This window comes from Rhinolophus ferrumequinum, chromosome 6 (genome assembly GCF_004115265.2).
Source record: "Rhinolophus ferrumequinum isolate MPI-CBG mRhiFer1 chromosome 6, mRhiFer1_v1.p, whole genome shotgun sequence".
Classification (NCBI taxonomy): Eukaryota; Metazoa; Chordata; class Mammalia; order Chiroptera; family Rhinolophidae; genus Rhinolophus; species Rhinolophus ferrumequinum.
In genome coordinates, this window is record NC_046289.1 from 32,229,057 (window position 1) to 32,253,883 (window position 24,827).

The following is a 24,827-nucleotide window of genomic DNA, read 5'->3' on the forward strand; positions in this document are numbered from 1 at the left end:
AACTGGCATGGCCTGCAGGACATAGCTGGCCACCATGAGCCTCACAGACCCTCCTGCATGGGCAGCACCAGCAGCTGTTACCCCCCTGGATTCGAGGACTGTTTAATTTTGTGGAGGAAGTTACCTGTCTCCCTTAGCTCAGGCACAAGGCCCAGAGGCTGCATACTTATGTTAAAAATACAAAGTGGTATTTGTGCCTTCACTAAAATAATTTCTCTGGTTCACACATCTGCGAATTAATGTTCCTTCACCTGGAAGCTCAGAACATAATTTGTCTATCACAATCTTCCTGCTATTTGGAATTCTACTATGCCAATGGTTTAAATGCCCTGGGCATAATTAGGAAATGGGGCTATAATAAAAAGTCTTACTTGCATAGCAAGTCCTCTTTAATGACTGGTCTCCAACTAGATTTATGACCAAAGGGCCAGAAATGAATAAATGCTTTGGTCCTCATGTCCCTCCATGCAACTGCAAGCTTCCTTAGAGAAAATACTCCATTCTCCTCTTAACTGTTACCTACTGCAAGAACAGAGATTGCTCAGATTTAAAAGAGGAAGGGAGATAGTAGCTCAAATTGAAAGGAGTTTGGATTTGGGTGATTTTATTACCCTGCAAAATTCCTCAAGTTCCCTTAAGATCCTTAATAAAGAAGTCCTTTTTAAGCAAAAATCTCAGAAAAAAATATGTCACTAGAGCTATCTATCATTTATGCTTAAAATTTTATGAAATTAAACTCATGTGATACTCTCCCAAAGCTATGCCCAAATGATGATTCACAAATATTCTTTCCATTTAGTGTATTTAAAATTTAAATTGTCCTTTTTTTAAACTCAGAAATTTTACATGCTTGTAAGGGGTAAAACCTCACTGCTGGCTCAGAGGAAAGTCTGTGATGGTCTAGCTTTTGCCTTCTCTAAAACCTTTCAGCAGCTGATTCTCTGTGACTTTTTTGTGTGAAAACTCTAATACTATGCAAGTGTCTTTAATTCTGACATTTTGGGGGTTGTAATTAACCTTGTTTCTTCTTCGTAATACGCCAGGAGAATCTTATTAATGCCAATAAAGCATGTCCTCTGTCTTTTGAATTCATGAAAACTTTCAAAAAAGTCTTTTAATTTTTCATATTTTTGGAATTACAATAACAAGCACCTTTACAATGAATTACGAGGTTATTTTTGCTTCCACATTAATTTAGGATGTCCTGTTTAGTAAAGGACACAGACAGAGATGGCTGGGTATCATGAGTCCCCAAAGTGACTTCATCTGTGTTCCTTCCCCGAGACGGATCACAGCTGGGCACCGGGAGTCCTCTTTGAGAGAGGGATGTGTGAGTCCCGTGAAAACAGTAAAGCAAAAGTTGGGATTGATGGTCAAGGACTGGGTGCTGAGGTGGACATCTGGGAACAAAGAACAAGAGCAAATCCACCCCAGTCTTTAGTGCAGATCTGTCACTCTCGCATGAAAAATAGTTGAGTGCCCGGGGTCTCTGTGGTGGTGATTGGGGATAATAGTGGGTGGCACCACTCAAGTAGTTTCAACCTATCCCCAAATACTTCCCTCAGGATTTTCTGAGAGAAAGGGCTGCTTCTGGAAACGTAGGGGGAAAAGGCAGAGGCAGTAAGGGCTTGCCAGAATTTGAGAAAAGACCACAGCATCAGTAAGGGTCCTGGCAGGAAACATGATACACTGCCGTGGATATTGAGGAGAGTTTAATGAAGAGACTACTTAAAGATATTGGGACAGAGTCCCAGAGTCCCTGCATGACAACACAGTTAGGGAAACGAACAAGGAAGTGAAGGTCAACCTTAGGCTAAAGGAGCAAGTAGTGGAAGTGAGTATCAGACCCCAAAGAGAACTGCAGGAGAGAGATGTCTGACAGGAGCTGCAATTTTTCATAGGAAGAGGCAGCCATCACCAAACAGAGGCCTGGTGGGGGAGCAAACACACCAACCTCACTCTGCTCCCATGCTCGTTCTGCTGCTGAATCAAATGGGGAGGCAGAGAGGGAGGGAGCCTATTGATTCAGTCCATAAATGTTGGCCTCTTGGGAAGCAGGTTACAGAAGCGTGGAGAGTGGATCTGAGGGGCCAATGGATGAAATCCAGCATAACTGTCTTTTGGGAAGCTTAGCCAGCATGCCCACGGCAGCACTGTGCGCTGCGAGACCGCTAAGGCATGCTACAGCATCGCAATTTCCAAGACTTCTCTGTGATGAGCCGGGATGCGACACACACGAAAGGTAGGTCCTGGCTAATACAAAATCAACACCATTTGAGAGGCATGAAAACAATGGTAATTATCAGGGTTATAGGATTAGTTAGTTAAGTGCAATCAAAACATTCAGGTTATGATACAAAAGCTGCATTTGAAGAGACTCTTCTGAAGCTGGAGGACAGACTGTGCTGAAAATCAGGCTTCAGACCTAGTTGGGAGAGCAGCTGAATTGTATAAAAGACTGGCTCTGACACCTTAGCAGTCTCCTCTACGTATGTCCAGGGCCTCACAGGGAAGGAGGGGGACACAGAGACCTGTAATGTAGACCATTTCTGGCTGAGCTTGAGCTTCCCGGACCACTCCTCCTTGCTGGAGAAGATCATCCTCCCTCCTTGGAGAGCAGGCTGAAGCCCCATCTGGGGAGGGTGCTTTACATGATAATACTGGCCCTTCTCAAACACTCCCCACAACCCCTCGCTGGTTTAACTTTGATAATTAGGGTCAAGTCTCAGGCTGAACTGGCTGGGGTAGGACTTTCCTTGTTGTGGGAGGAACGAGATTCTCCATCAACGCGCCCTCACAGCATGATCAGTGTAAACAGTAGAATGTGCTTAGGAATAAATCTGGAGGGTGTCCGACTGGGATGACAGGGTGTGGGTGGCAGGATAGGAGCTTGGATAAGCTTGGGGACATTCTCCCATGACTCAGGATTTAACAGCACCACGGCACCCAGATCTGGTCCCAATGTCCTGTTGGATGACTCTTTAAAGCCTGGGGTAAACAGCGGCTTACATTAATGAAGAGAAGGCTAGAACTGTTCTGGAAGAGTGTTTGAGGGCAAAGAGCTCAGAAAGTTGGGCCATCAGAATGGATGTATTGCAAAAGAGCAGAGAACTCACCAGCTGGTCATTTCACCTGACAGGTTCTGTGGACGCGCCCTTCACTAAAGCAATAAGGAATGCACCGGGGAGGGGCTCCTGCATCCTAGTAAAGCTGGAGAGTGGCTTTGTAGACTGGGGCTGATGGTGGGAGAAACTGCCATGGAACTGGGCTCCCCGGTGTCAGTGGAAGTCAGAGGGGTCTGGAAGAACAGAGACTAGGTGATGACATGTAGCTGTAAGAGGCAAGGTGAACGGAATGGCCGTAACAGGCAGCAAAGCTGCAGTGGTGAACCAGAGGATTCTGATCTGCGGGATCGGTGGTGCTGGCTCACGGTCCACGGTGTTCCTCGTCCATGGTATTCAGAAAACGTCTGCAGTAAATCCATATTATAATCAGGAAAGTTATTAATTAAAAAGAGGAAACTATCTCTGTCAGTGATAAACTTGAATCTTTTTCAAATCTCTCTCTTCCCATTTCCTTTCTCCTTCTTTGCCCTTCTCTCCCTCCTTCCCTCCCTCCCTCCCTCCCTCCTTTCCATAAGTATTTATTAGCTCTAATTTTGTGCAAGGCACTTTGTTTGGGAAATAAAGATATAACTATTGCTACCATTTATGGATTTCTGACTATAAGTAGGACATTCTAGATTAACTTTTTTGTAATTCTTGTGTAAATCATGCTTGTAGACATTGTTGTTACCATTCTACAGATGATGAAGCCGAAACTCAGAGAGGCCAAGTAACTTGCCCAAGATCAGAAAGCTGATCGGCAGCCCGTGCCGAGTTTCTCAGACTCAGAACCAAACTCTCTGTTGGAGCACGATCCTTTTCTGGAGTGCTCTTTCCAAGTTATTTCTGCCTGGAGAAGTCCTTGATTTTATTGATGAAAGACTGTCTCTCACCACTGACTAGCATGCTTGTGGTTTCTTTTGGAGGTAGCTCAGTGCACGCTTGGTTATTTTATGGAAACTGCAATTTTTCTCTAGCTTCTTGTATAGCCTCTAGGCAGATGATCCTTTGCAGTCACTCAAATCAAAGCTTACAACAAGAGAGACTGAGAAAGAAACGGAGAGGAGCCTCAACGGGAGATTCAGAGAGATTGCTGTGGAGGTGAAGGTTATATGCTCTCAAGTTGTTTCCCAGGTAATGTGAAAACTGGGTGCAGGGGAATGATGGTTCAGTGCCTTTTAGGGGAGCTCTGGATGAAACCAACTCTTCTGGAAATATGTTTATTTTGCAATTGTGGGGACAGAGCCAGGAGTGCAGTTTCCAGGCTCTCGGCCTCACATGGAAAGGTGCTGGCTCAGGTAGTAAATGGCCATCAACTGTGATTGGATGGCCATCAGCTGTGGCTAGTTGGCCGTCAGCTGTAACCAGTGAGCCATTGGCCACTAATATAACTGCCGTGGCTACGCTAGCAGAAAATGGGGGCTAGCAAGAAGATGGTGGTAGGCAAGTGTGGATTGCAGTTAGCACGACGGAGTGAGGGTTGCGGATTGCAGAGAAGTGGACGGCAGGTTGCGGATAGTGTGGCTTCTGCTTCCTGTGTCTCTAACCCAGCCGCTAGCGAGGATATAATGGTATGACTCCCCTATCTATGGCTCCGTTGGTGTTCCTTTTTGGCCTCACCATGTCCTGCATTCTTATGTGGGGAGCGGGACCAGAGACCCTGCATGACACCCTGCATGACAGCAATTTCCTAGATATCCCTACTCTGTGGGAGTGTTTTTTGAATGAAGAATATAGAATCTCACAGTTTATTCTACTTCTGGGTTTATTAGCTCCATTGATTGAAATGATAATTCACACTTCCCATCTTCCATTGGTTATGAAATGAATGAAGCACCAGGAAAGTACCAAGCTCTGCTACAGTTACCCAATTAACTCCTCAAATTAATTAGATTTTTAATGTAATAAAAAGCATTTCTAAGATAACAAATGAACTGTACAGGTAATTGAAAATAGTGTAGCATTGGTAAAACAAATTGTATTTTATAAAGTTTTTCAAGAGGAACTGCTTGTCTTTGTCATTCAGGAGACGTTTTCTTAAAAACTAATGTACACCTGTCCTTTCTGGTTTTCTTCAGAACATTAAAGTGAATTATTAAGAAGTAACTTTTAAATCATTTTATGGCAAATTTTGCAAATATTATTTTCTGTTGAAAATTTTTACTAGTGAAACAATTTAATGGATTAGGAGAATTTTGGTCCTCATTTGCAAGATGAATCTTCTGGCATTTCTTTTACAATGATCTCCTTTTGTTTTAATGAATAGGATTGTTTGGAATTGTGTACAGGGAGATCTAGAAGGATTAATGGCTGGTTGTAGTGATCCTGGAGTGTAATGATCCTGAAGGGGGTGCTAAAGACCTCTGAGGAGGTGATGTGTATAATAAAGGAACAAAAAATAGGGAGGGGAGGAGAAAAAGAGGAGCAGGTGCCAAGCACTGTATTTGGCAGTGTAAGGCTGAGACTTGTCCCCAACAGTAAGGAACTTAGAGGGATTAGTCTACTCTATGTTCCAGGTCCTCATTATCTGGAGTAAAGGAAACATTTCTTAAGCTTTTTTGGCTTTATATTTGACTCGAAGTTCCTCTGGCTGTACAATTTCTTTTGCATACTGAATGATTGAGTTAAAAAAGGCTTCCTAATACATAGGATCATATGCTTTGACCTTGATTGTTAAAAAATTGGGGCTTCTGGAAAGTCATTCAAACCCTAAATACAACCACTTCCAAAAACCAACCAACCAAACACAACGGTCCCCAAAAGAGAAAAACACATTTTGCTTTAACAAAGAATATCAATATTACCAAGATGAGAACGGTAATTTATTTCTTTTTGTGATGTTGAAGAGAGGATTACCAGCAAGGAATAAATGTAAATATCATGGAGTCACAAATATTATACAACTTAAAATCATTTGAAAGAGCATTTATTCACTTAAAACAAACTATATACACACACAATAAAGGATATTGATGAATTATTATTATTATCTCAAGGAAGAATACATGCAAATTATGCACTTAAAATAGAAATTGAATTCTGCTAGCTTGCAAGTACTTCCTACAGTAACGCAGGAACAGATCACGCTTTCTCGGCCTCACTGTGTTGCTCATGCAGGTTCCAAAGATGTCTGTAACGTGGTCAGGTGTGCCATCGAAGGCAGGTGATCCGAGATTTGAGGCTGTTTTGAACCTCCATCTTCCATTTTCCTCTTGGAATCTGCATATCGAAAGGAAAATATTTCGGGGGGGGGCGGGTATCAATGTTACTGAGTGGCAGGAAGACATCCAACATTTAAAAATATGTTGCAATGTATTTAGGAGGAAAATTTGGTTCAGCTTTTGGCGCCTGCTTGAGCAAATTCAGAGCGAATGCTGAAACATTTCCCCATTGAAACATAAACACCAGTTAATGAAAAACAAAGTCCAATTGAAATCAGCTGCAAATTTCAGCATTAACAAAATCTGAGCCAACTTCGGAGCAAAGCCAAAAGTGACTAATGTACCATCATCAGTTCAGTCATGCCAATCTCTGCGCTGTAAGCGCCAGACAGGTGGAGGAAGAGAAGCAAGTGGGCTCCGATCAGGGGGTCTCTCTTCTTTCGCACTTGATTACTTCGAAATGCTTAATTCAGTAGAAACATTTTTTTATTCAAATGAAGAGAGGCTCTCCGATATCTTGGACTGGGATTTCAAGTTACTGTTGCAATAAAGGGACTGGGAGTCAAACATGTGAAAATTACAAGTAAATGCATTCTTGAAGGGAGATTGGTTGGTCATGCCTGTTTACTCGCCCTATTAGTTTCTTATGAAGAAGATAAAATAGACTTGATTCTGGGGCCTGGGGAAGGAAGTGAATGTGTAGGTGTGCCGTGCCGTGGCAGGCTGCAGGAGGACAGACAGTCCCTGGTGTAAACAACACTTTTGGCAGCTTGCACCAGTGGTTATGAGCAAGCAATCAGGGATACATTTGCAATAATGAAAATAATCTTTGGTAAGACTCTGTTTTTGGATTTGACTAAACCCTTCCAAGAATGCTAGTCACTTTGGATAGCCAATCGGCTCCCAAATGTAAAAGCTGTCAGAGTTTAAAAACTTTTCAGATTAAGGGTGTCGTGGGTCACAAGTGGGTTCCCGCAGCCTAGAACAGGAAGGAAGACACCTGGTTGAAAGTACCAAAGTCAGAACTCTGTCAACAGCATAAAGGGAAGCCTGCTGCAGAAAGCAATAGGTCCTCCCTGGAGGAGGTGGTCCCTTCATGACTGTATGTGCACAATGACATCAGGTCCTTCTGCCATTTGCAGGCACAAAGGAAGTGTTAATCCTTCTGCTCTCTTAGCTTGAAGGTAGATATGATTTGCTGTCATAACTTCTTTAGCAACAGTGGGACTTGAATAAGATGATAGGCTTCAGAGTGTGTGTGTGTGTATGTGTACAATTTTTTAGGGGCTCTTGTACATAAGGTGGGGTGTGGGTAGGAAGGACAAAGCGTGGTTCCCTGTGATGTTTAATAAAAATGTGTTACATAAGTGAATACAACTCTGGTCTGTGCTTAGGGCAATCACAATAGAAATCTGTGAAATGCCCTGTTTAGAGGACAAGTTGTTTGCAGTCAATCCTTGTTCTGGCATCTAGAGCACCATAGCATCTTAAGCAATGAAGACAGAAGCTTCACCAAACGTGTTATGCCTCAGAGATTTGTTTTATCTGTATTTTATGACTTAATAGGCTATGAATCTTTCTTATTTCTTCATGGAAAATAATTTCAGAAGACATTTTTTTCTTCTCCCTATAAACACCAGAAAGACTTTTAGAACAGAAGTACTTTAGATTAGCGAATCTTATAAACCAGATGCTGCTTTTCTCCTTTTGATTCCAAAATATGCCCTTTCCTTTACTGCAGCTGGGCAGCATATGACAAGAAAAATAAAGGACTTCCGAAAGTCTTTTTATTCGTACAGTAAATGTGAACCACTCAAATATGAGTCTGAGGGATACCCAAAAGGTAGCATCTGAGAGACAGGCGAAGCTGATGGTTTCTTCATCAGGCAGCTGCATGTCTGGCTATAGACTGATGATAAACTTGGTTATCTCAGAGATCAGTATTCTCAAATTTTAATGTGCACACAGATCACCTGGGGTGTCTTATTAAAATGCATAGTGACACCTGGGGTGTCACTATGGGGGTCTTATTAAAATGCATGTTCGGATTCATTAGATCTGAATTGGGCATGAGATTCACTTCATAGTCCTAACTAGTTCCCAGGAAATCGATGCTGTTGGTTCCTGGACCACCCTTTGAATATCAAAGGGCTAGGTAAGTGCTGGTCCGGTGGCTCAGGTGGTTGGAGCACCGTGCTCCTAATGCCGAGGTCGCTGGTTTGATTCCCACATGAACAAGTGAGCTGCGCCCTCTACAGCTAAAGTTGTGAACAATGGCTCTCGCTGGAGCTGGGCTGCGGTGAGCAGCTGGAGGTCGGCGTGAGGGGCCCCACTAGGAGAAAAAAATCCAATTGCTTAAAAAATATTGACTGAAAAAATGGCAGGTGGTGATATTTTTAGGTGTGCATTCACAAAGCGGCACCAAACAAACCATCCTGCCATGAGTTTTTATTACTTCTTCAAAGAATGAACATACACTCAAAAGATTGGCTTATGTTGGGTCCCTGGGAGGCTAGGGAGGCTAGAAGGCTCTTAGGCAGGACTCAGATATGGGCTTAGGGCCCCTCTCCTCTGATTGCCCCAGACATCATATCCCCTAAAACAGATGAACAGAACTTGTTCTGTTTAATGAGCAGAGCTTGTTCATTAAATATTACTGCATATTCTGGGAGGCTTGGAGGCATGGCTTACAACGCAACAAAATTATTCCAACTATAGTATCATGAAGTTTCTGAGTCACCGCAGAACTCAGAACAAAATGAAATCACCAGAGTAGAACATGTTTCACACACAACATGCACAAAACGACCCTGGATTGTGATATAATATCCCCCAAGGAGGAAAAAAATAGATTGTGAGCAAGATTAATCGTGCATCTTTTGCTCTCATTTCCTGTAGTGGAAGTTGAAAGCCAAGAACTGTAGTTGAACTTTCATCCCACGGATTCAGAGAGGAGCCAAACCCTTCTTGACTCAATCCTGCCCTACCCCAGAGAGATCTCCAAGGAGCAGGGCCGAACCTCTGACTCCTGAAGTGACTCTGTGTAGAGCTGGGCGCTTTAATTTTCTTTCTGGCTTTTGTTGACCATGGAAGCGCCATGCATTGTTGCTTCAGCTCATATTTTTGTTCTCTGTTATTGCTGTTGTGCATTTTAGTATATGTGCTGCCGAAGCAAGCACTGCTGTCGTGCATTTCAAATGCAGTCTTTTTACTTAGCGATCTGTCACTGATGATGATCAAATATCATTCATACAAGTAACGGTCTTTACAGATATGCCAAAGTCATCCTCGTCAGGTTTGAAGTTACGTTCGTTCATTCTCAAGGCACTTTCAAAATAATTCATTCTCTCCCATTTCTCGGTGAGTTTCCCTTGGCTGCTTGTTTTATGTTAACAGAGGAAAAGCGAGGATGATGACCCAAATTGCTATTAAAGAATGCCTCCCCTCCCCCCAAAGACCCAAAGAGCAGGTCCAGCATTTCATCCATTTTTCATGAATCACGAAGTGGAATTATCTAGGATTATCACACAATTAAGCCTGTTGGCTGACTCTGCTTAGATAGCGAGAAATACGGAATGTTCTTCACGTTAACAGTCCTCCTTTTTTCCCTGTGCCTCTAGAGACCAGGCAGAACTTAGCGATTTTCTGGGAGAGTTGTCAGGTATGTGTTTTTGTCTTGGGTTTGCTTTTAGTTTTCTCCCCATTCTCTAAATGTTTCCTTTTAAAAAGTACCTGACTTCCTTTGTAAGAAACTCGATTTTCCTGACCTTCGCTTTTCTTTTCTGTTACTTATGGTCCTTGAAATGAAAATATTTTGTCGAGTGTCTTGATTTGTTCTTGGGCAGCCTACTCAGTGACTCTTAAGAGAAGAGCTGGTGACTTGTGGTTTTCTCTGTTGAGAGAGAACGCACATTTTGCATCCTGGCCTCTAAAAACGGGAAGATTTAAAACCAAAGACATACATGGTTAGATAATCATCTCCTGCATGGTGTCAAACACTCCTTTAAAGCAAAACCTCCATTTCTAATCTTCCATCGCTTTGGTCTCACGGATGAGTTTCCCTTTATGAAGGCGATACATTGTTAAAGGCTTACCTCAAGTCAAATGTTTCTTTTTGAAGACTCTCCACTTTGTGAGGTTATTGCTCACAAGAACTCTAAACAATGACATGTTTTGGCTTCAAATTCTGGGTTTAACTCTTTCTATTTTCTCCATTTAAGTTTTATCTCCTTCTTGGTGGGCCAATGAAAATTGTGTATAAGGTTATATCCACTTCATCTGGCCCTTATGGACCAGAACCTTCCAAATGGTTCTTTGCATATCATGATCAGACATATTGCTATTGAAGTCTCAGGACGCAAACTCCCTTCTTGTGATATGTGTATGACTTATTTTTTGATTTCTCAGCTTAGAACTTCCTGGTTTAGGGTTGCTGTAGTTACTGCATTCAGTAACTACAGTTACTAATATTTAGTAACTGTTCTTTGAGTACAACTTTTCTTGGCAGAAATCAGCCTGGATTTCTTACTGTTGACATGGCTTTGACTTGTGTATTAGTACTTTTCTGTTTCCAAAATAGCCCAGATAGTCCATTAATTCTAACAACCAACCAAGCATCTGATTGAAAAAACATCTGTCAGACTAGTTATTTGATTGAACCATTAGATTGGGATTATGTTTCCTTATACTGTGCAATTAGACTGGGATTGTATTACATTGCATACTGTGGATCCCAGCCACGTCATATGTAGATCAAATTCTTATCTCTAGGGTATTACTAATTTGATGGATTATCTTTATAGTGGTCTAAGTCATGTGTGTGAAGTGTGTCTAGGATTTATAGGAAAACAGATACTAGTCTAGAAATGCACCTCTAAAAGTCCAACTGAGTATGTGTGATAATGAATACAGTACGGAGTTGAAGGGCACTGGGTAGGAAGCAGAAAAACTGAGATCTGTCCTAGCTCTGTCACAAAACATCTTCTTTGACCCATCTGGGCTTAAGTTTCCTTATCTGTACACTCAGGGGATTCGACTATAGTTTCGGAGGCCTCCTCTAGCTTTGAAAAGTTAAGACTCTACCTTCAAATGGAGATCGGCTATCCCTTCTTGACTTTTGAAAATGGTGTAGACCATTAAAGGACTCTTCTTCAGATTTCTATGTTTCTTCTTATCTTTGGTTTCAAGGATGTAATTGTATTCGATCTTATGGCAGAAAGTACTTTTTAGTGAAATGAACCGCATCTTGCCATGTAATAGGGAATGTATGATTAATTTGGGGGAATGCTATTGACTCATTTAGGTTACTTTGTTTTTTATTATTTTATGCACTAAGACCTTTAGGAGCCTGTGTCCCACCCACACACTAACAGTCTCTCTCCAGGTTCTGGTTCCAGGAAAGAGTGATCTTCCCACTGTGAACAAATTAATCCCTTGGCCCACTAGGGAGGTGATGGCCTGGGGAACCATTTGCCTATTGAGTGTACACATCTGTAAAATTCTCCTTGGTCTAGCAAACATACTGCTCTCAATTTTTCATCCACATCAATGAGAAGTGAGGAATGGCCCTTTAGCAAGATGTAACCATGCAATAATGTAACAAAACTGGCTAACAGCACTTCATTTATTACAGGGCTAAATGCTCATTATTGTTTGTAAAGGATGAATTCATAACCTCTGCAGAGTTATAGTTTATACATGGTTGATTTACATTTACAAAGGCAGAAAATCCTGTTTTCTCGTCAAGCTTTGACTTACAAAACTTCCGTTTTTCTTTTAGGTGTGTGTGTGTGTGTGTGTGTGTGTGTGTGTATTTAAGAGAATGTTTAGCAACTAGATGGGGGAGAAGGGAAATAGAATTTGAAATGAGGAAGAAGGGAAAACACATTTCAGAAATTCTGAAAAAAAAACAAATAAAATCCAAAACACTGAGGGGGAATCATGGAAGGTCTTAACAGAAAGGACCCACACCATATTCTTCTGTTTTTATGTGCTTCCTCCAGGAGCAGAAGAGACTAGGAAGACTAGATTTTTCCAACCGAAGGAGTGTGAATCTGGAAATTTTTAAACTAAAATTGGTGTAATTTCATGTTGCAAAGAGGCACTTTGCTTATGCAATTGAAATAAAAAATAAAGTGCCTACCTGGATGTTTCTAGGATAATTGTAAGCAAATACGACTAATTAGAAGCCTTCATAGTCTCTAATTAAAAGCTAGGAAGTAACTCAGTCTGTGATAAAAGAATCCCTGGATGTTTGGAAGAGTCATACAGAACGGACGCAGAACCTTACTAGGGGCTTTTACTTCCCCAAGGCCAAAGTCCCTGTTCTATGCAGCACATAATTTTAGAAAGCAGGGGATAAATGGATCCAGAGCTTGGTACTCACAGATCTAGTCCCTAAATGCATGTTTGGGACAATGAGTATGGGAAATAGGGAGAAGCAATATTTTTAGTACCAGTTCTACTTGGAAAATGTCATTTAAATAGAATGGGAGCTTACATGGGGGCAAGCTGAGAAGTACAGCAGTCTCCCCTTATCTGTGGGGGAAGTTCCAAGACCCCAGTGGATGCTTGAAACCACGGATAGTACCAAACCCTATATACTATGGTTTTTTCTATACACACATACATTTTTACTTAAAGGAAGCTCTTTACAGTTTCTCTTTGGCATATCTGGATTGCCAATGTCACTACTCTTGCACTTTGGAGCCATTATTAAGTGAAAAAAGGGTAACTTGAACACAAGCTCTGCAATATCATGACAATTGCTCTGATAACTGAGACAGCCACTAAGTGAGTAATGGGCAGGTAACGTATACAGCATGGATACAGTGGACAAAGGATGATACACGACCTGGGTGGGACGGAGCTGGATGGCACAAGATTTCATCACGATACTCAGAATGGTGCAAAATTTAAAACTTATGAATTGTTTGTTTCTGGAATTTTCCTTTTAATATTTTCAGACTGCAGTTGACTGTGGTTAACTAAAACCATAGAAAGGGAAACCACAGATAAGGGGGACAACTGTACTTTCAGTTGAAGCAAGAGGAAAATTGAGGCACTTTGCTTAACTTTTGGGGACTTTTAAGCACTTGCATTTTCATGCCGCAGGGCCAGACTCTTCTTTTAGATTAGGTCATTATTGGGCATGGAGAAAGTGTGAAATCCAGGGAGGAAAAGGGCATGCAATGGGGGAGGGAGGGAGTGGGGAAGTTCACTTTGCTGAAGAAAGAATATTTTAAACGATAGGTCTGCCATATTCTTTCCCCAACCAATCTGATTGAAAAGCAGAAATACTACTTTTTTAAAACACAGTTCATTTGTAATTTGCCATGACGATGTAATATGGAAAAAAATTAGGCTACTTATTCCTGTAAGCATTTCCAGGGCGAATCTTTGGCAAAAATGTGGACCTGCAACAATGCAGGTGGTGTTTTTTTTCAACCAGCTTCAAAAATCATGGCTCTGAATATTTCCAAAAGTTTTAACCTATTCTTGTATCTTCTTACAGTCAGGCATTCAGAGGTACATGTTGGTTCTAACAGCTTTGGTAGAAACTTGCTGAAAATAGAAATGAATATAAAATACTCTGTCTTTAGGCTAATTTGGTATGGATTTGTAAGGCCTGAGTAAACTGGTAAATTAGTAAATTTCTTAAAACAATACAAATGAATGTAAGACACATAGGTAGAATAGCAGATTCAGAAAAAGAGGTTAGTATTGTATTCCCATGTTTTGTAAAAGACATCAAGTAAGGCCACCAGTACAATGGATAGGAAACTGCCATGGTTTCCTGTGAGCTTCACGTTTATGAGATGGGGGAGATGCAAGATGGCTTTGACTTTGTTTCCAAAGTGGTCAGCAGTGGCACTGGCTGAAACCCGGGCTCAGCATTCTTGTAGAGTGTGCAACGTGGACGCTTCTGGCTGGTCGGGAGGACGTGGCAGCTGGCTGGCTAGTGTGCTGTGCTGGGGGGCTCACAGGGTGGAGAAGAAGCCTCTGTGTGAAAGGCTTTCTTCTCTGGTCATGCCCTCCGGATTGGCTTGAGCTTGGTCGCAGAGGTTGGCTGCCATTCTCACCCTTAGAGGGGGCGGAGGTGGGTCTCAAGCCACCTCAGATAATTGAACAGCAGCTGTGACACTCAGAGCAGCATTTCTTCTTTTTCTTAGGGTGGAAAATGGTGAGGATTGCTTCATCAAACACTGCTTTGAGACCTTTCTGAGTCAGCGCCGAGCATTCCAAGTAGCACTGTGCTCCGATCTTAAACACAAAAGAGAGAAAGGCATGAGAGAGAAAACAGAGAGAAAAGTACAGTGGTGTAAGCCCGCTGCCCGCCCAGGCCTCCTGTGGCTTCTTGTTCCACAGACAGCCTAGGGGTAGGGTAGTTTAGATTATGTTGTTTTCTGTTTGTTGCATTGCAGTTTGCATCTGCTATCCTGATTAAAATATATATATATATATATATATATATATATATATATTATTTTTTTTTTTTTAAATATATATATATATATATATTTTTTTTCACTTTCTGATATTAACAATAAATGGTGTGGATCACTTTTGATAAGCAATAAATTTTGAAAGTGATTCATAACCACTTCTTCCTAATAAAAGAACATAAAAATATGAAAATTAAGAGAAGATTCAAAAGCATTGATATGATTTAAATATATTTTGTGAACAACAGGGCTATGTGATGTTGTTTTTAGTACCCTCTACTTTGTATGCAGAATGTAAATCCGGTACAAATGAAATCTATCTAGCTCTTCTGTATGTTGTAAGGCAAAGTGTCAGCTTAGTTGATAAAGCGTATATAGAGAGAGTGGGTGATATGGTTTTATAGGTCATTCTTGAATAAAATGCACTTCTGATAAGGTATCTCTCAGCAAGGTAATATCCAATCGGTGTTATTATTCAGTTTTAATATATTTTAAAAGACATATTTTTAAACAGCTAAAACCCCCCCAAAGCATATAAAACTAAAAATCATAAAATGCATTTAATCACAGAGACACCTTCCTTGTCAGTATACAGTCTATGCATATTTAAACGATAAAATATTTTGTGCTTGCTTAGGGCTTTATTTCAAAGCTTTTGGTGATTTCATACTGTGGTATATTTCATAGTATGGCATAGTTGATAATCACAAAATCCCTATGAGAAATATAGAAATTCAGGCCAGAACTATAGGTTCTCATCAGAGCAGACCATGTTTGGCAGTCAACTTCATAAGATAAGTCATGAGAGGGAAACCTGGGGTTTTAATTGTTCACAAACTCAGTATGAACCAACAGTTTGATGTGGGCCTTTTAATATCAAAGACATCTGGAGAAATGCTTCTATTATATGCTTCACATTATTAGAATAACTTTGAAAAATTAAAGCGGATTTAGAAGAGGGAGGCTGGATGATGAGCTCCTGGAAACCACAGCAGATAAATGACTGAATCAGGGTAGCAAACCATATGCCTAGTAGGGCCAGTAGTTACGCCAGTGTGTACAGCAGTGCTGGTACCAGATCACGGGGAGAGGGAGGGATTGTGGTAGCCTGTGAAGTGCACTACCTCTAGAGCCGGCAGGCTTACTCAGCTTTAGACAATTCTTGCCATTCAGGAATGTTGGTTCATTGTTGCCCAGCTTTGTATTTTTCCAGAGGAGTTGGACATTTTGGTTTCTAGTTTATATTTACCAATTTTTCAAATATTGTGTGGGCCAAGCAAAACACTGGTGTGGGATCTCTTTGGCAGCAGCCAGCCAGTTTGGAAATGTGCGGACTAAATAAACTTGCTGTGGTTTAGCTTAGAATAGTGTGGGGACAGCCCCTGAAGGTAAAACAAATTATTTAAGGACATCCAAACAGAAAGTGAAAGAGCTAGACCCAGAACTGGGTCTCTTAATGTGTGTGCTTCTCCTTATTCCATGACCCTTGTCACTCAGCTCTGCAAGAAGCTGGTCAAGTAGACAATTAATGAAATGAGGTTACCCATGCATTTGAAAGCACAGAGATATAAAAACTAAGCATGAAATAAAATTGTGCTGGTTGGGTCCAGATAGTATGCATTTTTGTTGTTGTTGTTGTAAAGAATGGTTACTGCATGAGCCAAAGGAAAACACCCAAAGAAAAGATATTAGATGTTGAAAATCTATTTTATGACTTTCATTTTGACTACAGCTTGATCTTTGGATTAGAACATAACTTTTTATATATATATAATTTTAAAAAGTTGGATACAAGAGAGGAATAAGAAGATAGAGAAAACTTTCCTAATAATGTCATGAAATGTCATCTGTTGTATTTTGGAATTGTGTCCAATGCTTGATATAAACACATGTGAAAAACACACTACTCTAATGAATGTGTAATTGAATGACCGCTTGTAATGTGCCAGCTTTTGTCAGTCACCCTGAAAAATTTACCTGGAAAATACTGTGGGTTCATTCTATCTGGAATACCTCTCCACTAATAATCACAAGCCTCAGTTAGTTCTGGAAACTACAGGAGAACTGGGCTGAGCTTGGCTTATACATGGGTTCTGGGCCGTGTGGTCTTGCAAGATGGGCCAGTACACTGTCTCCTTGTCCTCCCTGCAGAGTGCTGCTGACAGCATGTCAGAGTTTGCCTTTCCATGGTGCAGGAGGAGCCCAAACTTGTCTTTCCCAATTCAGTTGTTTCTGAATATAATGCAACAGTAGATCAAGGAATTATTGTCTAACTAGGTTAATATAACATTCATTTGTACTCATAGTTCCAGGAAAAGTAGCAAACAGATTTTGGGTGTGATTTGGGAAATATGCGTGAGAAACAGAACACAGTTATGAGGTGTGTATTATTCACCATGTATCAAGTGCTGTGAGGGTCAGAGGGAACAATTCATCCTGGCGCCGGGAACAGGCACAGCCATGATGTAGGGATTGCTAAAAACACAAACAAACAAACAAACAAACAAACAAACAAACCCATTTGTGCCCTCAAAGATGTGAAATGGAAAACTGTCTCAAGGAAATATGGCTTTTCTTACAGCAGCAACTTCCTCTGCTTTTTGGAGCAAAGTGACCTACACAGCCAAAGATTTAGAACCAACCTGTAAGCGCTCAGGATTTATAGATCCCTGTTTAAATATACATGTTAGCAATCTGGAACATGCTTTACCAAAATGATTTATTTTCAAGAAAAAAATAGAGATTGAGGACTGTAAACTGAAAGAACACTTTTCTAATAACTTTATACTAGCTAATATTTATTGTCCCAAGCTGAGAAATTTATCAGAGGTGTAGAGAACATACAGGAGTCTGACAAGAAATTAACAAACAAACAAACAAACATACAATGACTAATCAAGTGGAAGAAAACCTACTACTTCTTCGGGTCGTCCTCGTAGAGGTGGGACATGTATAGAATAAAATAGAGTGTGACCAGAAGGAATAGAGGCAAAGAGGTCTTCCCCACTGTAGACATGGCTGAGAGGGCACACAGATTTAACAACAACAATCGTTTGCTGAGCTGGACCTCATGGGACATTAGCTCATTAAAATGTCACAAGAACTTTGGGAGGTATCTATCACCATCGTCATTTGCAGCTCAGAAAACTGATCCCAGAGAGGTTAAGCAACCTCCCTAAGACCACACAACTAAGAAAACAGCAGAGATTTGAATTTGTCTCCGGAGCCAGAGTCTTAACTCCTCTGTTGGGCTGTCTAGCAGATGTGAAGAAATGTAGCTGGAAGAGCAAAAGTAATGAACAAAGTCGTTACGGACTTAGTGAGGGCGATGAAAGAAGAAGGGAAAGAAAACGAAGGCATGTCCTATAAGTGGAGAGAAGAGGTTTGTGGAATAAACAGGGTAAGCTGGTCTCTAAAGTAGGACTAATAGCAGGGAAGTTCTTTATTATTTAAGAATTAGAAAAGGTACACAGCAAGGGCAACGTGAGAGCCAAGAAAAGGAAAAAGAACCGAATGGCTTGTGAGAGAAATCCCATCTCCACAAATCAGCATTACGATCGAATTGCTGAAAGAGGAAAAGCGTTTCTAAGCTAGATGTATTTGCTGTTGAATTTTTCAAGACTATAAAGCAGAGATTGCCAACTCAAGGCTGGATAATGCAAGCGTATTGCTTGAGTGTAGGTTAACACAGAGTAGCGGGATTGTGGCAAACTGAGGGGTACATATCTTGTCTAAAAGACTGTTTAAAAGTTGCAGTTGATGCAGAAATGCTGGCTAGTGTTGCCAGACCTTCTGATTTTTCTTTTCAGAAGCCAGAAATGTGTATATTTATGTAAAGTTTCCAAATTGTTCAATGTTGGCCACGGAATCACATTAAAAATACCTTTGCATGTACCGGTCTCCCTACTTGGAATTCTTGTCTACCCGACAAATATCCTTATTCTGCAAACCTGGCTCAGATGTCAACGGCCCCAAGAAATTATTTCTGAATCTTTCTCCCTTGAATGTGTCTGTCACTGTGTTCCTCCCTCCTCTCTGCTACGTCAGTATTTTGCACACAACATGTTGCTGTATTTGTCCTCTAGCCAACGAGCGCCCTGTCTCTCTTCTCTGTAACACAGACCTCAGTGCTGAAGTGACAGGCAGGTTTTCATAATCATGCGAGAAAGAAGAAATGGTTAGCACACAAAACAAGGAGAGTATCAGTGCCTTTTGCAGTCAAGAGGAGGGTGTTAAAGACTAAAATTGATTAACATGGTTAAACATTGATAACAGGATTTCGGCAGCAATTTTGCGATGTTAAACCCCACTGGGACCTCTTATAAACCCGTCAAGAAAACAGGTGCTAAAGACAAGAGTGAGAACAATAATAAATAAGGCACAGGGGGATGAAGGTGGCAGAAGAGGGCAAAAGAACCCCAAGACTGAAAAAGGAAAAATGGCTAAGTGTTTCATCAAAAAATACCTTAGGAAATCTGAACTTAGGAAATCCTGTTTAGGTTGTATCAAATGGAATTGAGAAAGAGAGTACAAGAAGAATTATAATCTTAGAGCTAAAGTGTAGCATAACTCCTGGCACATATTGGGTGTTCAATCAATTGTTGAATAAATCTACTAGCAATATGGACATACACAAATGAGCAAAGAGTGGAAAGGTAGGCTGAAGATTAGAAAACCACAATGATGAAAAGAAGAGGGAGGATCAAACAAGTAAAAATGAATATTATCAATTGATACAAAATATTTATGTAAATGTGGTTGACTTTGGAATGTAAAGAATTATAAATACCATGTTTCCCCGAAAATAAGACCTAGCCAGACTGTCAGCTCTAATGCGTCTTTTGGAGCAAAAATTGATATAAGACCCGGTCTTATTTTACTATATTATTATATTGATATAATAATATAATATAATATAATACCGGGTCATATTAATTTTTGCTCCAAAAGACGCATTAGAGCTGACGGTCTGGCTAGGTCTTATTTTCAGGGAAACACGGTAGGTCTGATATGAAGATGTCCTTTAAAAATAAAATGCCCTTTGAGGCCAAAAATAGATGATAGATAAAAAATGCTTTGAAAATAGAAAAGTACTGAACAGAAGGAATTGGGTATGAAAAATCTGAACATGTGAAATGTTTAAGTTATGGGGAGACCATGCACATTAAAATATGGACTTCAGCATGTAAAAAAAGAAGCTCCAACCTAAGGGTTTCTTTTCAGATTATAGGAGGGGCCACAAGAGTGTGGTGGTTAAAGCCCACTTTCACATCTCAGCTCTGCCACTTGCTAGCAGTGTGACTTTAACCTCTCTGAACCTCAGTTTCCTCTAAAAAAGTGGAGATAATAATATACACACTTCAGGGGGTTGCTGTGAGGATTAATTAAGACAAAGCATGTAAAGCGCTTGGCACCAAGCCTAGCACACTGCAAACACTCCATAAATGCCAGCTGTTATTATAAACTACTTGACAGGAAAGTCAGGGAGCAGAGAAACTTAAAGCATCTCTATAATTACACAAATTGTGATGAAACAAGTTAAACTCTTGCTTGGTTTTCTTCTAAATTGGATTTTGTAAGCTAAACATGATTCTCTCGGTATCTGAGAGCAGTTGCTAGGAGAAACTGGCAAAAAGCAACAAAGTGGTGAACTCAGCCATTGTTCCTAAAATAAGTATGAAATGAGATGGGAGGCTTCGGAAGGACTTCTTTTCAGAGGGAAAAAAACAACCTCCCAAATGAGAAGGCAGGCTATGATGCTGACAGGAGGATGGTGGGAGATCAGCCAGAAGCAAGTGACACAGAAACCACGTTCCTGTGAAAAGCTGCTGCTGAGCCTCTGGGACCTCCTGGTTGTGAAAAATGTGTACCTGGGAATCACCTACAATTATTTATGGAGGTATATATTTATGCACCTTAGTGAGATCATTTAAGCTGGGTGTTTGAGGAAAAGCTAGAAGAGACTATAGACATGTACCCATTTTACAGGAGGAAAAATAAAGGTTTGGAGGAGACAGTTTCCACAATGGTCAGGTACATGGGGTGATGTGCACAGGCCTGGATTAGAATTGTTTGTATTATTATCAGCTGTGTGAATCAAATATGTTTATCTCCCTAATACTCTGCTTCCTCCTCTGTAAGATGAGACAAATACTGTCTGCTTATTAGGTAGGTTATCATGAGGCTGAAATGAGACAGAGCTTGTAAAGTGCGTAACATCCTAAGAACTCCATGAATGGCTCGTACCAGCGGTTCTGACATTACTATTCACAGAAGTAGGAAGTGTTCAGTATTTGTGAGATGTTCTCATGTATCGCATCCGCAGAAACATGATTTTATTGAATTCATTTCTATTCAAGTGTATCATAGTTTGGGAATCTATAAGAAAGTTGTAATAAGAGGAATGTGTATGTTTTTGTTAATGAGGAATTTGTAGTTAATATTATTCTTGATCAGTTTGAAAGGATGTGTGGGCCTTGCAATTTGCAAGGTTAGTTCCTTTAGAAAGTAAAAGAAATTTCTGAAACCTCTGGCCTGTGTCGATGGATTTGTGATTAAATCAACAAGGGTGGATTCGGATTATGAAAATATGATTTATAAGCCTTCTCTTGCATAAAGTACTTCATCCTCTGTGTCTATTTTAGTGGCTGCTTTTGCACACATCTTCGTGGTAATCGGGAGACAAAGATTTGATATCTGGCAAATACTTTCTCAAGTATTTCCCCCCTAAAAATCACTATTCATATTAAGTCTCAAGAATGAAGAAAAGTCTGTGAAAACAATTCCAGCTGTGAGCAAGTTGCTATTATCTGTAACTTGGATTCTCCAACTAGTTACCTTTTGGACTATGTTACTCTTCTAGAAACTGTTTGTGACATAAGCCAGCCTCTCTAAATGGCTATGGATTATATGGTGAGAAATACTGAACAAATATAACCCTGTCAGATGCTAACCCAAGTTTCTCCCAAGAAAATCACAAAATGCCTTTTATGGGGTCATTTAAATGAGTTATACCTATAATAAGCAGTGAGATTTACAAATACATACCTAATGACTCTCTTTATTCATACTAAATATGGCAAGTGGATATTCTAGGGATTGCTAAATCAAATGCTAAGTGTCCCAGCTGTTTGAATTCACCAAGTTTCTTTCTTAATGAAAAACAGATAATGCTGGCTGACAAGAATGCTAACCAAATGGTCCCTTCTGGCCTGACTGGAACAGAGGGGAGGCTGTAAAGCGGAGAGAAGGTTCTGAACACATTGCACTTTAAAGCAATAGCAGACATAGCTCACCCATTCCAAAGCACACATCCAAACTCTTTGCTCAGTATACATTTAAAATTAAATTAAAATCTGACTGTACCGCTTTTGCAAGCTTCACACCATGTTCGTAAGTGAGAGGTTTCTCTTTCATATACAGCAAACGTGCCAAGGTTTTCGGGTCATCGCGGAGATCAATCTGGCAAAAAACACACATGTGATTAACTCATTTATTTTTTTCAGGCATTACCAGGTATTTTAAACTGACGTAACAGAGACTTCTCCCACTTCCCCCAGACACCTATGAAGTTGCCAAATTTTCTTTAAGGAAGCTCAGACACAGGCCTATATTATGTGTAGATATTAAAGTGATTTCTTTGGAAACGTATACATCAGGCTTTCCTTGTACTTTCTCGTTCAGAGCCGTTACCCTGGGAGTGGAGGGCTTACTCCAATGATTCTGCGGCTGTCTCAGATGGTTTTTGAAATTTTCTTTTTATTTCTAGAGGCCTCTGGTAGGACGTACAAGATAATGCCTTACTACCGTACAGCAATGCTCTTTTGATCCTAAATTACATTACTCATTTTTAATAGTTTATTTCCTATAAAAATAGATAATTTTGGCTCTTCCAAACCAAATCCGCAGGGGTTAAGATTTTGCCACCTGTGAGGATATTTTCCTGAATGTGCTGCAGGCTCTGAAGGCAAGTCCTAAAGAGGAATTTCCAAAGGGTTTGCTCGAGGAATAAGCATTAATGTTGTCAAAGGTAGAACTATTTTGAAAATAGGGTGTCTGTTTGAATTAGGTTTTATAATTTAATTAAATACTTTAGTTGCTTTAAAATCTCATTGTGTGTGGGAACCCATGCATATATGAATGGGTGTGAACGTGGGCACATACAGGCTTGTGTTTTTAAAAAAAAACAACTTATTCATATATTAGGGTCCCATTTATAAGCACATTGTGCAGCTTTACTAATTTGTGTAGTTTTTGTTGTTGTTGTTTTTGTTTTTGGCCTTAATTGTTCAACTTAGTGCCCATCTATTATTATACATTAGGCTCGAATCACAGAGATGTTTGCATATCCCGTCACATATTTTGGCAGCAGAGATCAGGGCTCATCAATATAGTCAAACATTATCATCTGGAATTAAGGCGAAAGACTTCATTTAAACAAACAAACAAACAATCAACTTTCAGAGCAGAAGCAGTAACTGTATTCTGATTAATGGATGTATTAATGATATGTCCATATCTTCTCTAGGAAATATTTTTCTTTCTTTTATGTTGTATTTTTAACTTCTCTTTGTTAAACAGAATGTAAAATGAGAAACAGAAAACAACAGAATATGAAACATAACAATAAAACCCTTCAGTATTATTCATTTCTATGTCTCTGGGATAGTAGTTGGGTTTAACATAGCAAAGAACAAAACCTATTTAAAACTATAAAAAGTTGGAACAATGTTTAACACCTTTGTGAATTACTGTTGGAAATTAAAACTATGAAACTTTACTAGCTTTCAAAACACTTTTAACGGCTTTTACAATCACAGGTTTGTTTATCTGGTATGTCTCAGGTTTTTTCTAAGATCTTGGAATAGAGAAAATTTCTGTCTTCCTTCTCCAGGAGCATTACTAAGGAGTTCCTGTCATAATGGGGCCATCCTGCTTTCTGGGGTCATTTTGACATTCATGCCTATTTGGTGACTTTCAAACAATCACGTAAAAAATATTGGGGAATAGGTGTAATTGACATCCCTGCCTCATTCCTCTGGCTCAGGGCTGGAGAAGGGTGTCTATTTCAAAAAATTACTTTATTATTTAAAAATAAAAAGCTGAGAGAGTCATTTTTAAAGGTCATTATCAGAACTCCTTCACATCAAATAGCTCTACTGTCTTTTCAGCTGTGGCTCAATCACGCAGATCTTAAGAACGGCTGTTCATAGGATTGATACACCTGAGATACTCTTCTGCAGTGTCTGCTAGAATAGGAGGTTCAAGAGATGATACCTAACTGGTCTTCCCTCTTTTGCCACCCCTCTTCCCCGCACCACCCCCCCAACCCCCGTCACCTCCCCTGTCACCCCCCCTCCCCCGTTAACCTGGGTCCCTATGAGGATGTAAGGCACGTGTGGCATGCAGTCCTTCAGCTCCGGGACCCATTCCTCCTGGACATTGTGGTAAGAGGCAGGATTGACGACAGAGAAGCAGATCAAAAACACATCAGTGTTGGGGTAGGAGAGAGGCCTCAGCTGGTTGTAGTCCTCCTGTGGGAAGAGCAGAGTTTGTGCGGCCTGGGTGAGGTGTGTCCTATGTGGTTCCCGGGAGTGACGGGGCAAGATCCCACTGCAGCACCCTGTGACCCTGTCCCTTCCCCTGTAATCTGGCACTTGCCTATGTTACTAAAAAGGAAGGAGCCATCAGTCAGGAAAACACCCTTTAGTTGTTTATGGAGATTATACATTGCTCCTTTTTAAGATGAACTTTAAGCAAAATATTTTTAACAGCTTTCGTGAGAGAATTTACATATCATAAAGTTCACCCATTAAATGTACATAATTCAATAAGGATTATTGTAATTCTCTTGTCACATTGGAACAGTGTTGTACTGAATATGGATTTAAATTAGTGGGCCATAGGCCAACGCACAGAAATTCTCTCCTTATACATTTTTAAAAAATGCATTCAAATTTAATTTAGCATAAGCTAACTAAAATGCAAAGCAAAGAGTTTTTGCCAAATCAGAAACTACAGTAGTTAAAGAAATATATTGTGTGAGGCTTTAGAGCTCAGAATTTGGGATTTTTTCCTAAATCTATCTAAACGTCATAGTGTGGTCTAATAAATAAAAT

General features: G+C 40.3%; 1 protein-coding gene across 1 annotated transcript in view; it reads right to left on the reverse strand.

Annotated features, from left to right (window-relative positions):
- Positions 1-13,967: 13,967 nt before the first annotated feature.
- Positions 13,968-24,827, reverse strand: part of RHOJ (ras homolog family member J) — a 77,123-nt gene continuing 66,263 nt past the window's right edge. The window contains exons 3-5 of the mRNA XM_033109277.1: positions 24,078-24,242; positions 22,075-22,170; positions 13,968-14,527 (exon numbers count right to left, since the gene is read on the reverse strand). Of these exons, the coding sequence (XP_032965168.1) occupies positions 14,381-14,527; positions 22,075-22,170; positions 24,078-24,242 (408 nt within the window). The 3' untranslated portion in view covers positions 13,968-14,380. The remainder of the gene's footprint in view (positions 14,528-22,074; positions 22,171-24,077; positions 24,243-24,827) is intronic.